The sequence below is a fragment of the Drosophila bipectinata genome, chromosome XL (genome assembly GCF_030179905.1).
Source record: "Drosophila bipectinata strain 14024-0381.07 chromosome XL, DbipHiC1v2, whole genome shotgun sequence".
NCBI classification, from domain to species: domain Eukaryota; kingdom Metazoa; phylum Arthropoda; class Insecta; order Diptera; family Drosophilidae; genus Drosophila; species Drosophila bipectinata.
In genome coordinates this window covers 10,979,329-10,994,944 of record NC_091734.1, presented here as the reverse complement: position 1 = coordinate 10,994,944, position 15,616 = coordinate 10,979,329, and the positions used below count along the sequence as shown (strand labels likewise).

The 15,616-nt window shown below is 37.9% G+C and overlaps 5 protein-coding genes across 7 annotated transcripts; 3 read left to right on the top strand and 2 right to left on the bottom strand.

The window, feature by feature from the left end:
* The first annotated feature begins 390 nt into the window (after window positions 1–390).
* On the top strand, window positions 391–6,904 carry regucalcin. 3 transcript variants are annotated; one of them, XM_017253901.3, is made up of 3 exons: window positions 391–522; window positions 5,840–6,558; window positions 6,623–6,904. In XM_017253901.3, exons 2-3 carry the CDS (start codon window positions 5,840–5,842, stop codon window positions 6,813–6,815), a joined length of 912 nt encoding a protein of 303 aa, XP_017109390.2. In that variant the 5' UTR covers window positions 391–522; the 3' UTR covers window positions 6,816–6,904. The 3 variants fall into 3 exon arrangements, with proteins under 3 accessions (XP_017109390.2, XP_017109389.2, XP_070135862.1); XM_017253900.3 differs by lacking the exon at window positions 391–522 and adding an exon at window positions 3,297–3,377; XM_070279761.1 differs by lacking the exon at window positions 391–522 and adding an exon at window positions 4,367–4,515.
* Window positions 6,905–7,258: 354 nt separating this feature from the next.
* Window positions 7,259–8,324, bottom strand: Chrac-16 (chromatin accessibility complex protein 1). The gene has a single exon (XM_017253902.3). It carries the CDS (start codon window positions 8,133–8,135, stop codon window positions 7,737–7,739), a length of 399 nt encoding a protein of 132 aa, XP_017109391.1. The 5' UTR covers window positions 8,136–8,324; the 3' UTR covers window positions 7,259–7,736.
* Window positions 8,325–8,595: 271 nt separating this feature from the next.
* On the top strand, window positions 8,596–11,007 carry Lsm12a (LSM12 homolog a). The gene is made up of 5 exons (XM_017253886.3): window positions 8,596–9,421; window positions 9,619–9,749; window positions 10,362–10,478; window positions 10,544–10,675; window positions 10,734–11,007. Exons 1-5 carry the CDS (start codon window positions 9,271–9,273, stop codon window positions 10,881–10,883), a joined length of 681 nt encoding a protein of 226 aa, XP_017109375.1. The 5' UTR covers window positions 8,596–9,270; the 3' UTR covers window positions 10,884–11,007.
* A 761-nt stretch (window positions 11,008–11,768) lies between these two features.
* Window positions 11,769–13,386, bottom strand: LOC108133818 (uncharacterized). Its single transcript, XM_017253890.3, has 2 exons — window positions 13,317–13,386; window positions 11,769–13,251 (listed from the first exon to the last, which is right to left on the bottom strand). Exon 2 carries the CDS (start codon window positions 13,226–13,228, stop codon window positions 11,843–11,845), a length of 1,386 nt encoding a protein of 461 aa, XP_017109379.2. The 5' UTR covers window positions 13,229–13,251; window positions 13,317–13,386; the 3' UTR covers window positions 11,769–11,842.
* On the top strand, window positions 13,380–15,056 carry Tango4 (transport and golgi organization 4). The gene is made up of 2 exons (XM_017253885.3): window positions 13,380–13,584; window positions 13,647–15,056. The coding sequence occupies exons 1-2, from the start codon at window positions 13,472–13,474 to the stop codon at window positions 14,977–14,979; spliced, it is 1,446 nt and encodes a 481-aa protein (XP_017109374.2). The 5' UTR covers window positions 13,380–13,471; the 3' UTR covers window positions 14,980–15,056.
* The last annotated feature ends 560 nt before the right edge of the window (window positions 15,057–15,616 follow it).

Genomic DNA, 15,616 nt, shown 5'->3' with positions numbered 1-15,616 from the left:
AACGGTTTCTGGTCAAATTTGACATTTTCCATCCTTGGAAGCTCTTAGCGATCGTTATTTTAATTTTTAATTTTAAAATAAAGAAAATTTCATGAATAAAAGGTCCTTTTCTTCAAAAATACTAACCTTTTATCGATATTTATCAAGGATAAACCGGTAATTTACTGTTAAGAAAAATACTAGACTGATTTGGATTTTTTTTTTTTGGCTTGCGTCTTTGTTTAATATTTCAAGATGAAAAATTAAACTTATTCATGAAAAAGAGAAAATTTGTATGTTTAATGAGAACAAATTATGTTAATTATTATAATTTCTTTAAATTTTTTTTTAAGAATCTCTAAGAGCAACCCTATGAGCATTTAGCCAAGTTCGCAACCCACTTCTGTTAACCTTTAACATAGCCCCCATGTTCTGTTAAGTGAGAGAGGTCTCCCACAAAGTTCGTTTTGTTTTTGTTTTGTTTTCTAATTTTTTCAACTAATTATATATTTATTTAATAACGCGCCCAGCTGTGCTTTAATTGTAAGTAAGAGCCACAAGAAATCAAACAATTGCCATATAATTACAAACGGCCTTGACATAGAACGCGGACGTTAACAGCTGTCTTTTATGGAAGACGAAGCGTGTACACACTTTGGGGAGATTCAGAGGCCTATTTCCTTATTATTAATATTCCCCTCCACTAAATGAATGTTTTCTTAGCTTTCCAGCGACACTAATTGATAATATTATCCCCTTATAAGTGGAATGTCTGTCGAATTTCATTCAGAATTAAAATGCTCTTATCAAGGGTATGTCGGAATGACTAGCACAAAAGGGAAACGCAAACCGGCTTGCAGCAACAACAACAACAGCCTGTTAATCGCTTCTCCTTTGTGTTTGTTTTCTTATGGGGGGACTTACCTTGAGCGAGATAACGGTGCATCTTGATTTCTTTTTAAAATTCACTTTTAACTTTTCACTTTTTTTAAAAAAATTGTATCTTTTTAAATTTTAATAATTTTGTCACTTTTTAGTTTTTAAGGAACTTTTTTTATTTTTATTTTTTATTAAATGCTTACAGCTCTGACTGCAGATCCAGAATGAGAAATATTTGGAGAATATCGACTAGGTCCAAATTTTGTTAAAAATTTTGAAGTTTCACTTTTTTTATGGCCTTCTTGCTTTTTAAAATATTTGAAAAAGTAGGACCTTACATTTTTTTGAATATGAAATATTAAAATACCTTATTTACAATTAAAATAAATATATTTTATGAACTATATAAACTATGAAATGATACATGAATATTCGATTTTAAATATTTTAAACAGAAACGTGTGGTTATTCATGTTTCTATGTCTAAAGATACTCGTTACTAGTTACTTTTATGAAATAATGATACCAGATACTCACTGGTAATCTACCAATTTTTAATAATTTGGTTAAGAAAAGGAAAAAAGGCCATTTTTTATGAGTTTATAAACTTAGAAATTATAAATTAATTGTAATTGGTTATTTTTAAACAGAAATCTTCCGGCTTTCTCGTTATTTTGCTTGAATTCTCGTTAGTTTTCCGATATAATGATACCAGATACTCACTAGCCTATATTTTATTTAAGAATCATGATTTTTAAGGTATAAAAACTAAGAGAAGATACAAGACATACAATACATAAAAGATACACACAATATTAAATTTCAAGTATTTCGTTTAAAAAAGTCTAGTTTTTCTCGTTACTTTTCTTATAATGATACCAGATACTCACTGGCTTTTGTATTTATTTAAGAAAGAAGATGTTTCTAAAGTTAAGTTAAAGTTCGTAAGTAGATAAACTAAGAAAGGATACCAAAAACATCATACTTCAAATATTTAAAATAAAGTGCAGCGTTTTCACTCGTTACTTTTATGCTATGATGCTACGATACCCGTTACTCACTAGTCCTAGCTTTTCATTAAAAAAAACCGTGTTTTTTAATAGTTTTGAGATAAAAATACCTATTTTTCTTGAAACTCGCCAAAAACTGTGTCCATCACATCGAATTGGGATTGTCAAAGGCTAAAATCGAAAGCTTATCAGGAGAAAGGCGAACAAATATGGTCATAAATCTCTTGGCAATTAATTAGGGAGCCATTTAAATTTAAAAAGTCGCGATGGAAATAGAAACTAATAGTCAGGGGCCAACTGGGCATCAATTGTCTGCCGATAAGGATGCCTCCCTTAAGAAATCCACATTTTTGTATAATATTATTTTTTATTAAGTGCAAAGAGCAGCCAAAGATTCGCCATAAAAAAAGGAAAACAAAAGGTTAAGGTCATTTTTGTGAAGCTGATATGAAGGAAAGAGGCATCCTTTTTTGTATTTATCAGAATGAGCTTCTGTTTCTTATTTATCATCCACCCAACGGAAGCATAAAAATGTGCTAAAAACATATATATTATTAATATAATTTATATATAAAAAATTAATACAAATTGTCACAAAATAATATTTATCAAACACTCGCCCACACATAATTCTTATGCAATTATATTCGTTTTTAATCTTTCTTCACAAAAATTGCAATAATAACGAGAACCCGGATTTGTTAACACTCTAAAAAATGGGTTCTTTATAATTAAAAAATTTTGGGATTGAAATTGGGTTTTTAAATTAAAATTTGGATGAAATATTAAGCGAAACTTTATATATAACTTAGTTTTAGGGTTTTATTTGTTAAAATTTGGTTCTTTTTCCAAGAAACGTTTATTTTGGTGTTCACAATGTTGCTTTTTTCGAAAACTATCCTTTTTTTCTTTAAATTTTAGCATTTTTTCCAAATTTTCTAAATTTTGGAATTTCTATAGCTTGAAATTGTTTTGAAAAATCTATATTTTTAAAGCTTTTTTTTCTTAAAACATTATCCTTTGAATATTTTTCCCAAAAAAAATGTATTTTTTTAAACCCAAAAATATAGAATTCTTTCCAATTCATTCTCTAACAATAAATCACTATTTATGATTTATATATATAATCCGATTATATATATTCTTCAAACCCAAAATCTGCAAGTAATTCTGCTGATCTATGGATCATGATTCATGAAATCTGACCCTAGATTTTTGAATTGTTTTTGTTTTTTTTTTTTAAAAACTTTTGAAAAGAGAAGAACGCAGCGGGTTAATACGGCCTGTTGCCGGCTTCTGTTATCAGGCCGTGTGGGTTATCCAGCCCTCCGGGTATAGGTTCTTATCAGGGTCTGGCGGGGATCTAGCGGGGTCTGTTGTCACGCCCGTGCCGGCTGGGTTTGGGTATAAAATGTTTCGGGCCGTCTGGAAGAACTTTAGTTTGAACGCGTTACCCGACCTAGTCGTGTCCCAGTCTCGTCACAAAAATCCTTCAAAAGTCCTCTCAAGGTATGTATGAAGGAACAATCTAGGGTCTAGAGAGGTCTCCCGGAATCCTTGAAGAACATCTTTTTTTTTGTTGTGAGAAAGTGTGTCCATAGAAACTATTTTTTTTTTGCAAAATTCTTAAGAATTATTTTGTACATTGGTGAAATTTTCAAAAATATTGAATATTTTTTAACAAAAACACTTTTTTCTTGATTTGTTTTAAGACTTAAATTCAAAATACCTTTGAAAAGTGGTTTAATTGTTTAGATTTTTATTAAGAAACCTGATTTATTTGAAAGGTTAGTAAAAATACATTTAAAAAATCGATTTCTAGACCAAAGTTCGAAACAGTTCAGAGTTTTCTTTTAAAAAAAAACCCAATTTTTAATTCAAAAACCCTTTTAAAGTTAGTTGTTAAAACTAAAGTCTTGTTTAAATTATAGAAAACTATTTTTTAAAAAATATTCAAGACCAAAAACCAATAAATTTTAACCACTGTAACATTTTCAATTGACCGATAAGAAAAAAAACCTTCCTGCCACTTGTGGCTTCTTAAAACTTGACCAATTCAATGGCCTTTTTCTTCAATTTGTTTTTTTTTTTATTCCAACATCAAAAGTCAATTAAACGTAGAACTCAACTCGAGTCATTAAAAACAAAAACAAAATGCCAGCCATGCAGTAAAAATAAAAAAAAAATGAAAACAATTCATAATTAATCGCAAGATCTCGGAGGCTGAGTGAGTGAAGGGCATGACGTCACAGAATCGCAGCTGCAATAAAAAAAATTAAAATAAACAAAATTTAAATTAAGAAAAAAAATATATATATACATGGAAATAAACTCGGGTTTTGTGTTCCGCTTGTGACGCCTCGCGATTCTCCGATTCTCCAAATCGATTCCCAGTTTCTCGCATTTCTCGGATTTGTCGGCTCTTGAATGTCAGGCCCCCTCGGAACTCGCAGCTAATTGCTCGTAAATCGTAAATAAAAGCCTCTCCCAGCGATCGCAGAGGCTTCAGTTGCCACTCGGAGTCTCACAGAACCAGACCAGATTTCCAGATTTTAAAGATTCGAGGATCGAACCCGAAATCGAGATCGAGATGTTTCGGAATACGTTTCTTGTTTTCGCCGTGATAGCCCTTCTTCTGGGAGTGGCGGTAGTTTTTGATTTAATTTTTTATTTGTGATTTAAAGCTTATAGCTTGTTTGATTAGATTATTGTGTATTATTGTGGTTTTTTATAGTTTTTAAGAATTTTTATAAACAAAGTTATAAAAACAAAGTTTAAAGTGGAAACAATAAACTTTTGGAAAGGGAGATCTTGACAGTGAACGTTTTGAGATATTCTGCAAATAATAATCACTTTTGAAACATTTTTTTCAAATATTTAAATAAAAAAAAGTCAATTTTTAATTTAAAAATGTGTTAAAAATCAAACAAAAGCGAAGATTTAAAAACTGAAGATTTCTTTCATTAAAGCCTAAAAATAACTAAAATACATACATATATACATACTTTCCTTTGAAAAATACAGGTTTTTAAAGTCTTTAGCTTTTTAAAAAAACATTATCCCATTTTGTACAAAATTAGGTCGATTTTCTAAAAATTATATTTCTTAAAAATAATCAAAAATCAACATATTTTGTGCCCTCTTTTTTGTTATTTTTGGAAATATATGTAACTAGAAGTATTTTTTTAGAATTTCCAAAAAGTAGTCCTAAAGAGTTGGTTACAGTTTGAAATATTCCTTAAACTTCCATTAACTCTTTCTTTTTCAAATACTTTTAAGAAATTAAAATACTAAAAAATGCTATTTTGAAAATAGTTCTTTCTTTTAGATCTTTATACAATTAAATCCAAAAGTAGTATTTTTTCAGAATTTCCAAAAAGGGGTCGGATAAAGAGTTGGATAGAGGTTGAAATATTCCTTTTTTTAAGCTTTTCTTTTCTTTCAAAAATTTGACAAATTAAAATATAAAAAATGTGTTTTTTCATCTTCTTTTGCTAACTTTATAAAATTACCTATAAATTTAGTAGTTTTTCAAAATATTCCACGCAGTTTTTAAAAAGGAGTTTTTTAAAAAGAAACTCTTAGTTCGATAGATTACGAAATATATCATTAAACTTCCTTTAAAACTTTCTTTGCAAAATACTTTTAAGAAATTAGAAATGCTATTTTTATAAAATTAAATATAAAAGTAGTCTTATTTCTGAATATTCAAAAGAAGGACTTAAGAAAGATCAAGAGAGTTTTCGAAAAGTGGTTTCAAAAATTGAAGTTTTTAAAGAAAAACCTGTTTTTTTGCTTTTTAAAAATTAAATTCAGTCTATTTTAAAACCCTAACACCAAAAACTAGTATTTTAGGCTAAAATATAACAAATATTTAAGTTATTTTTTAGTTTCTTAGTTTTTTTTTTAATTTAGAAAATTTTTCCTAAAAATACCACCACCTCTTCCCCTTATATATCCCTTTATTGCAGATGTCCTACAAGGTTGAGCCACTGCCCGACTCCTTCGCCGGCCTGGGCGAGGGTCCCCACTGGGACGAGGCCCGCCAGAGCCTGTACTACGTGGACATCGAGGCCGGCGGCCTGCTGCGCTACGACTACCAGGAGAACAAGGTCTACAAGGCCAAGATCGAGGGCGAGCCCCTGGCCGGCTTCGTGCTGCCCATCGAGGGACGCCCGCAAGAGTTCGCCGTCGGCTGTGGCCGTCGCGTGGAGATCGTCCAGTGGGACGGTGTCTCGCCCACCGCCAAGGTGGTGCGCCAGCTGTTCCAGGTGCAGCCTCTGCTGGAGAAGAACCGTCTAAACGACGCCAAGACTGATCCCCGTGGCCGTTTCTTTGGCGGCACCATGCGCTACATTGGCGACGAGTTCGAGTTCCGTCACGGCGAGCTGTACCGCTGGGAGGCCGGCGGCCAGACGTCGGTGGTCAAGGGCGATGTGGGCATCTCCAACGGCCTGGCCTGGGACGAGAAGGCCAAGAAGTTCTACTACATCGACACCACCGACTACGAGGTCAAGTCCTACGACTACGACTTTGAGACTGGAGTCGCCAGCAATCCCAAGGTGGTCTTCAATCTCCGCAAGTCCAGTCCCAAGGACCATCTCCTGCCCGACGGCCTCACCATCGACACTGAGGGCAACCTCTACGTGGCCACCTTCAACGGAGCCACCATCTACAAGGTCAATCCCAAGTGAGTATGATTATTTTTTACGAAATTTTGATAAAAGATTACTGACCTTGTGGTTCTATCGCAGCACTGGCAAGGTCCTGCTGGAGATCAAGTTCCCCACCAAGCAGATCACCTCGGCGGCCTTCGGTGGCCCCAACCTGGACATCCTGTACGTGACCACCGCCGCAAAGTTCGACCAGCCCTCTCCGGCTGGCACCACCTTCAAGGTAACTGGCCTGAATGCCACCGGCTATCCCGGCGTGAACCTGAAGATCTAGGAGCTGGGCGTCGACGTCTTCAAGCAATATAATGTACCATTCGAATCCTCAAGTGCAATTATATGTTATAATTTCTTAAATATCAACAAGATGTGGTTTTCTCAATGGGTTTGGGTTAGTTTTGGTTTAAAATTTATTAAAGTTTTTTATTAAAATAATTAAGTTAATTAAAAAAGGATGATTTTCCTTAAAAAATGACCTCTTTAAACAGGTCCAGGACTTAATAATACTCTATTTCATAAAAAAAGGTCTATTTTAAAATACAAATAACATAAAAACTTCAATTAAAACCTTATTTTCACTAAAATCAAGTTTATATAAATTAAAAACTAATCACTTAATTTAAAGTTTAGTAACAAACTTCCTTAATTAAAATGTTTATTCGCTTGGAACTTGAATTGCTGGCCAGATAAGCCAGAAAATGATTAAAAATGGCCAATATCTCTTCATATATAATTCCTTTATTTAAAAAAAATAATTAATGTATCTATAAGACATACATACTTTGGGATATACTTAGTTAAAAATGTATACAATTACGCTTAATAATTAGATGAATAATTACGGGAGAAGGGTTTAGGGAGGGGAATTTAGTTTACAATATAATAGCCGGTTTAAAATACATAATTCGATTGGTAGTCGAACTGGTCAACAAGTGGCGGCCAGAGATAACCGTTCTTTGCTCTTCAATTTATGGCCAATCTTCTAGCTTATCGCTGGGGAGCAGTCGCTGGGAGTCGTCTGGAGGACGTTCAAGCAGTTACTTATCGGCTAGCCTATATAGACCTACGGTTATATCTCCTAAGATAGCGGCGGTGCGGGGGATGATGGTAAATCAGTCGATGGTGGAAGCGGTGGCAGAGCAGGAGGAGGAGGAGGAGGATCACTAGGGGAATCCGAGTCCGAATCCATGGCCATCCATCACTCGTCCGACTCGGTACCTGAACCGGAATCATCGTCCTCCTCCTCGTCCGAACCGCCAGACCGATTGAGTCTCAACATCTCCTGGAACTCATGCACCCGGATCTTCTCCGGTACGATCTGCAGGAGAAACTCCAGGTTCTTTCTCTTGTTGACCAGCTGGGAGAGATGATCGTACTTGAGGGTCTCGGTGGAGGGCTGTTGCGAGGCCGGGAACGACTCCATGTACGCCTCGCTGGCCAAATGCTGGACAAACATCTCTGTGCACTTGGTCATGAGGAAGAGCACCTCGTTGGTGATCAGTCCCGTGTCCGAACTCTTCATGATCGTCCGCACCCGGCTAAGGGGCAGGAAGGTATCCGAGTTGGGGCCTCGGCCTGATTTGTCGTGTTCCGCCATTATTCTATGGTTATTTCAGTTGCCGGCTTAGTTTTTGTTGATCAGTTCGGTTCCTTAAGCCGCGATTTGACAGCCAAGCGGGAATTAGAGTGACCGGCTTCGTTTTTGGTGATCACTTGGGTTCTTTGAGCCGTGATTTGTTGGCCAAGCTGGAATTAGAGTGACCGCAGCAGGACCGTTATATTTATGCCAACGCGAAAGCGTAATTATCGAATTATTTTAGGGGAGTATTTTTTATTTCAAACGATGTCTCATTTATTTGTGTGTCAGACAATACAATAATCTATGCTTTTAAATACAGATCGACTTATTTTTTAAAAACCTGACAAGCCCAGGAAAGTACTTCATATTTTCATCGAAAATTTCAAGTCTAAAAATTGTATTTGAATAGTAGTAGCATTCGATTTAATAGTAAGTTCGTTTTTGTTTTTGAATAATACAAAAATTACTTCGTTTTTAGCTTGAAAAATGCAAACAGTGGCATCCTTGGGAATCCTGGCAGTTACTGGTTTTTAGGATTCTGAACTTTCCGAAGTACGGTCGCACCAACAAAGCGGTCACACTAGTCGCATCTTGGAAACATTTCTATCAAATTTTATATATAAATCCGAAATTATATATTGCGCAGGCAATCTAGAGATTGTTATATTGGCGCACGTCTTGATCCAGATTCCAAATCGTCCGTCAGAGGGATCTGCAAGCGAAAATCCAGCGAAACTTTCCAGTTAGCGACACACAGCTACAACAACAGCGTGGAAGTGGCAGTGGTAGTGAATGTGAAAGCGAGAGGCGAAGAGCAGAGAAGAAGAACGCGAAAGAGAAACCGGAGAATTCAGGAGCCACGAATTTGAAGAAAACCAGCAAGGATCAGCAGCAGACCAGACCAGGCCAAATCCTGAGCGTATTCTATTTTTTTTTTTTCGTTGGATTTTCTTTCGCCCCCCCTCCCCGCCCGACTTTCGTCGACTTAGCGCACTTTTATTTTTCCGTTCTCACCGTTGTTGTTGTTGTTGTCTTGTTGTTTGTGCCAAGTTGTGTAAACAAGCAAAACATAAAGCGGCATAGCATCCGAGAAACAGACATCCACATCGACATCCAGGTCCAGACCAGATCCGAGCAAGAAATCCAATTAAAAATGGCCGCTGCCGCTGGGAGCGCAGTGAACGTGAATGCGGTGAACGACTGCTTCAGCATTGGATCCACAGTGGTCTGTACGACCTGTTTCAACGAGGAGGTGGAGGGCGAGGTGCTGGCCTTCGATCACAACACAAAGATGCTAATCCTGAGTATCCTTTTACAAAAACAAACGAAAAAACAAACTGCCTATCCAGTATCCAGTCTGTTGGCAATAGCTTTAGCTCATCCAATCTTTATATAATAGATATAGACATTAGACATGCCACATTTGGTTCTCCGTACATCGCGCCAAAATCTCCTCCTGCCCCGTTTCCCTCTTCCTTCTTTTTTTTCGTTTGAAATCTAGAATGCCGCTCGAAGTCCACGGAAGAGCTGAGTGATATCTATGTGAGCAACCTCTCGCTGTGCAGCAACGTCCAGGTGATCAAGGAGTGCAATGGCAACTTTGATGATCCGCAGAAGCTCAACCTGGAGCAGGTAAGCATTGGACTAGGACAAGGATTAGGAACTTATAGTCTCTCCTACGGATAGATGCTTTTTGTTCATTAATAGGCTTAAGATATAGTTTTTTAATGTATAGTTTTTAAGAAAAACATGTTATATCTTCCAGAAAATAATTTTATTGTAATGTTAGGCCTATTTATTGCCACATGGGAACTTGATCTTCCACATTTTTGTGGAGTTTTTAAATGAAAAGCTTTCCTAGATGGCAAGGCAATGGAGGTACTTCTTAGCGGATCGAATGTGTATATAGTTTATTATTTTATAATGTATAGTTTTAAAGGAAAACATGTTTTTTGTATGAACTATGACCCTGTCTTCTAGAAAATAATCTTATTCTAATAGTTATCCCATTTCTTGCCAACTGATATGATCTGTACTTAATATTATATATATATTTTATAAAGTATAAGGAGACAGAACCCCTATATCATAGCCAGAATATTGTATTATATTCTTTGAGAGTCACTACCTCCTCAAGGGGATAACTTCTATTTAAAGATTGATAAGAAATATGATTGTATTTCCTCAATATATGATCTCATTATTTATAGTTATACCTCCTAATAATACCTACTATTTTTTTAGGTAAAAATGCGATTGCGTAAAACAGTGGAGCGAAGACAGGACTATCTGAAGTCGAAGAACGCGGATGTCAGTCCAGAGGCACAGGAGCTCTATAGAGCGATAGCCAAACAATACGGGGTATGGTCGTATCCCTAGCTAATAATAGAAACCCTATTGACTCTCTATTTACTCTTTAATTTTAGTACAATGAGGTGTCCTGGCAGGGACTGAACATACAGATACTGAACGAAGTAACCATCTCGCCGCCGTACCGAGTGGACAACGTCGTGTCCAGCTCGAACAACGAAACTTCATGCAATTACATCAAGCGCATTGTAAGCTAATCATTATGATTAGAATCTATGATCTTTAATCCATGTTATCCTTGTCCAGATCAAACAGTTCTTCAACACGAGACCGTCTCCAGCTCCGGAAAGCGGCCACGGTGCTCCGGCCAGCACCTCGTCCGCCTCGGTGTCCCCCACGTCCTCATCTCTGTCGTCGAGTAACGCCGCCTCTGGTTCGCCGGTTCCCGCTAACTAATGATAAATAAGTAACAAAACAAACAAAAAAAACCAACAAAAACAACAAAAAACAAAACAAACAAAAAACAAAACAAATACAAAACAACACAAAAAAGAAACAGAAGCATGCTTCTAAAAGTACAGACCGTATTTCCTTTTTTATTTCGGTGCTTGGGTTCGAAATTTTCAGGAGGAAAAGGATATTTCAAGGATTTCAAAATTCCACTATTTTTTTTAAGATAAATATTTATCTTATTATTTAAATTTTAAGAAGAATATTTAAAAGATCTTCTGGAGAATCTGAAGAGTCTCTGAATTCCCAGAATGTGGAGCAATTCGAAGCGTATTTTCTTGATATGTGCTATAAATTATAGCTTCTTTATGAAAATAATTTAAAAAAACCATTTATAACTAATTTTAATTCAAAATTTTGGAAAATTGGTTTTAAAAAGATCAATTTTTTAAAGTTTTCAACTCGAAAGAACATTTATGACCAAATACAGTGATATTTTGGAGCAATTCTAAGCTTACTTTCTTGATATGGGCTATAAATTATAGCTTCTTTATGAAAATAATTTTAAAAAACCATTTATAACTCATTTTTATTCAAAGTTTTGGAAAATTGGTTTTAAAAAATTAAAAATCCGCGTCGAAAACCGCCTCGAAAAAAACATTTATGACCAAATACAGTGACATTTTCGTTTAAAATGTAAGTATTTTTTATATTAATAAATTTATATTAATAATTTAACCGTAAAAACAATTTTATCAAAATGATATAATTTATTTTCATAATTTTTTCATTATTTTGTTTAAATATTAAACATTTTTGTATATATTTCAACCAGTATTATGGTTTATTAGCTTCTATTTATAAAAGATCATTAAGTAATTTTTTTTTTATTATTTTTTGAAAATGTATATTTTATTTCATTTTTTTAAACCTCATCCAATTGTCTAATATACAAAACAAGGATATTAATCAACCAAAGTAGTGAAAACAATCTCGAGGTAGTTGTTATTATAAACTATCATTTCGTTATCCTCCGTAAAGGGATTGTATAGAGGTAATATTTCGCGATATGGATTTTCCATAACGTTGTACGTTCGTTTAATGGCGATACTCTGGCCTTTAGCCAATACCTTCACAGCCGTAAAATCGGATAATGCCTTGGCCTGTGATAGGGAAGTGTAACAAATGGGAACGCCGTAGTTGTGAAGAATGTCAGTTAGGCTTTCCTGCCAGTCGAAGGAGTCCGAGTAGTTACTCTCCACGGGTAATTGCTTAATGAGTTCCTCAGTCATATGGTTTGTATCAAGAAAGTCTGGTTCAAAGAGAAGAATTAAATTCGGAACCGTACTCTTGGTCGTCGTCAAGAATCCGGAAAAGTCTGTGGCATAAAACCTCTTCACGACGCTTCTTTTGGACTTTCTGTCACGATAAGTTTCAGGACTTTTCGCACTTAGTCCTGGTCCAATAAAATATAACTCTAGCATCATAATACTTTGGTACATTGTTAGTAGAAATCTTAAATGCATCTCCTGGAAATATCTCAAATGGTCATCAGTGGCGCCCATCACATAAATGATGACAGGTTTCTGGTCACAGTCTTTCTCGAAGGAGGCGTGTTTTAGGGCAAAACACAAGCTTGCAATTCCACTAAAGCTGGAACATGTGCTAAAGAGATCATACTGGTTAAAGCTGGTCCATGGATTATTGCCAATTTTTATGGAGGTGGCCTGATAGAAGGCGTCTATCAGATGACTTTTCAAAAAATCAGCTACGGGCTTGAATTCCTTGATACCAAGTCTACTGTCCAATAGGCGGAATGGGCTGAACATCATTGCAAGCGTTCGGCACTCGGCTTCACCGTGACTAATCATATCATCAATGCGATGATCCGGGGAACAGTAGGCCACTGCGCCACATCCAAGACAGACTTCGGACGGTTCTAGCTTAAAGCAAACTCTGCAAACGGCTGGCTGATCGATCAGAATGTGTTCCCGCCACAAAAGCGGGCGCTGTAACTTGACCTGAAGAATGAACTTGAGCTGTGCGACGACCAGCATCAACTGATTGAAGCCTTCAATCCTTCCTCGAATCAGAAGCGGAGTGGTAATCCCCTTGAACTTCATGAGATCGGCTAGCACCCGACAAAGTGGTTCGTGTTCCTTGCGATCATCCACTAAGTGTGCCACGCTGCAATATCGCTGCATTTGGCATCCTTTGCATGTGACTTTCCCGGGTAAGACAGCTCCATCCTTATTGGCGAAAGGAACGAGGGCTTCCAAGGTTTTGGCGTTATTTCGAAAGCATATAATGCAATTATATGTCGGCCCATAGCATTGTCTCAGGCTTCCCATAATTCGTGGTGCATTCCTTATAACTGCCAGTAAGTAATTAATAGTTTTTTATAAAAAAAATTAAAAACTTTTAGAATCTACTACTTACCGGCATTCAGTCAGCTGTTGATTATCGATATCGATAACCGATAGTATTTTTTCCCGCAAACCTGCAACGGTCACACTGACCTGTGTTTGCTTTTCCCAACAAGCCGCATTTTTTTTATATTTTAGGAAATAAACTAAGCAATAGGTTAGCCGGCAATGGAGGATGTACAAAAACACAGCGTACACACGCTGATCTTCCGCTCCCTGAAGCGCACCCACGACCTGTTCGTCTCCAACCAGGGAAACCTGGCGGAGATCGATGAGAAACTGTAAGTAATCCAGGCTTCCATTTTAAGAGCAAAATAATGAATAATTGTGGTTACCCTGCCAGGGAGAAGCTACGGCGCTCGATCAAGGCCAGGGATAGCTACGGACTGGTCCTGGACAAGGCGGGAAAGAGCAGTGGGGAGTCCAGAAAGGCGGCAACTGACAAGCCACTGGCCATTACAGATGGCAGTGGTGCGGATATCGCATCCAACGCCGCTGGTGGAGGCTCCGGCCAACTGACAAAATTCAATCCCAATGGTAGGGGTGTGGAGAAGCCGGGAGCACCTATGGCCATCGGGCAGACCCACACATCGCTGGTGCGCGCCTCACTGCCAAATAATGGCAGCGACAAGCCGGGCAATGGAACCACCAACCTGCAGCTGATACCCAAGAAGGCGCCGACCATACCCAAGCCCAAGTGGCACGCCCCCTGGAAGCTGTCCCGCGTCATCTCTGGCCATTCGGGCTGGGTGCGTTGCATCGCCGTGGAGCCGGGCAACGAGTGGTTCGCCACAGGAGCGGCGGACCGTGTCATCAAGATCTGGGACCTGGCCAGCGGCAAGCTGAAGCTCTCGCTCACCGGCCACGTCAGCACTGTGCGCGGCCTGGCGGTCAGCGCCAAGCATCCGTACCTGTTCAGCTGCGGCGAGGATCGGCAGGTCAAGTGCTGGGATCTGGAGTACAACAAGGTCATCCGTCACTACCACGGCCATCTGTCGGCCGTCTACTCCCTGGCGCTCCATCCCACTATTGATGTATTGGCCACATCCGGCCGCGACTCCACGGCCAGGATATGGGATATGCGGACCAAGGCCAACGTTCACACGCTGACGGGCCACACGAACACGGTGGCCAGTGTGGTGGCCCAGGCTACCAACCCCCAGATCATTACCGGCTCCCACGACTCCACGGTGCGCCTGTGGGACTTGGCCGCCGGCAAGAGCGTCTGCACGCTGACCAACCACAAGAAGTCTGTGCGCAGCATCGTCCTGCATCCGTCGCTCTACATGTTCGCCTCCGCCTCGCCGGACAACATCAAGCAGTGGCGCTGTCCGGAGGGCAACTTCGTCCAGAACATCTCCGGCCACACCGCCATCGTCAACTGCATGGCGGCGAATAATGATGGCGTCCTGGTCTCCGGCGGCGACAACGGCACCATGTTCTTCTGGGACTGGCGCACCGGCTACAACTTCCAGCGCTTCCAGGCGCCCGTCCAGCCCGGCTCCATGGACAGCGAGGCGGGCATCTTTGCCATGTGCTTCGACGAGTCCGGCAGCCGGCTGATCACCGCCGAGGCCGACAAGACCATCAAGGTGTACAAGGAGGACGACGAGGCCAGCGAGGAGTCGCATCCAGTCAACTGGCGGCCCGAGTTGCTCAAACGCCGCAAATTCTAGGCTCTAATAGTACATAAGGTTAGGGTTATTTCCCACGATTTTCCAAGCGACTTGATTAAAGGATATTTTCATGAAAATTATGGGACTTTTTTTTTCGAATTTTTGGAAAAGATTATTCTTCTAGGAGGAGTTCTACGAAGGTACTTCCAGGATTACTAACCATACCTGGTATTAGAAGAGGGGTTTCTAAAATATATATTCAAGATATTTTTTATAGAATTTATTTTTAGAATTTTGAGATTATTCTTCTAAAAGGGGAGCTTTTTTTACATTTGTTTTAAAAAGATCCTTAAAGACCCTTTTTTTGAAAAATACAAAAGCAATAGATACAGAATCTATATTTCATATTTTATGATTTTGTTTAAAAATATCTAATTTTTGCATTATTTTCTAAACTTTTATTTAATAAACAAGGAGGAGTACTATACTATACCTGGTACTAGAAAAGGGGTTTATAAAAATTACATCCTCAATATACAATATGTACACAAGCTATTTTTTGTAGAATTTCTTTATGTTTTCTGTATTTGTAAAAGATTATTCTTCCAAGAGAACAATATCTACAAAAATAATATATAATATAATATTTTTTAATTTTTTTTTAAGTTCCTCTATTAAAATACAATTCTTGAACAGA

Excerpts from the sequence above, each read along its gene's own strand:
- regucalcin (XM_070279761.1), top strand. The coding sequence starts at position 4,459 with ATGTTTCGGAATACGTTTCTTGTTTTCGCCGTGATAGCCCTTCTTCTG. Across the intron at positions 4,516-5,839 it reads CCCTTCTTCTGGGAGTGGCG|ATGTCCTACAAGGTTGAGCC; the intron begins GTAGTTTTTGAT and ends CCTTTATTGCAG. Across the intron at positions 6,559-6,622 it reads ATCTACAAGGTCAATCCCAA|CACTGGCAAGGTCCTGCTGG; the intron begins GTGAGTATGATT and ends GTTCTATCGCAG.
- Chrac-16 (XM_017253902.3), bottom strand. The coding sequence starts at position 8,135 with ATGGCGGAACACGACAAATCAGGCCGAGGCCCCAACTCGGATACCTTC.
- Lsm12a (XM_017253886.3), top strand. The coding sequence starts at position 9,271 with ATGGCCGCTGCCGCTGGGAGCGCAGTGAACGTGAATGCGGTGAACGAC. Across the intron at positions 9,422-9,618 it reads CACAAAGATGCTAATCCTGA|AATGCCGCTCGAAGTCCACG; the intron begins GTATCCTTTTAC and ends TTTGAAATCTAG. Across the intron at positions 10,676-10,733 it reads GCAATTACATCAAGCGCATT|ATCAAACAGTTCTTCAACAC; the intron begins GTAAGCTAATCA and ends ATCCTTGTCCAG.
- LOC108133818 (XM_017253890.3), bottom strand. The coding sequence starts at position 13,228 with ATGGGAAGCCTGAGACAATGCTATGGGCCGACATATAATTGCATTATA.
- Tango4 (XM_017253885.3), top strand. The coding sequence starts at position 13,472 with ATGGAGGATGTACAAAAACACAGCGTACACACGCTGATCTTCCGCTCC. Across the intron at positions 13,585-13,646 it reads GCGGAGATCGATGAGAAACT|GGAGAAGCTACGGCGCTCGA; the intron begins GTAAGTAATCCA and ends TTACCCTGCCAG.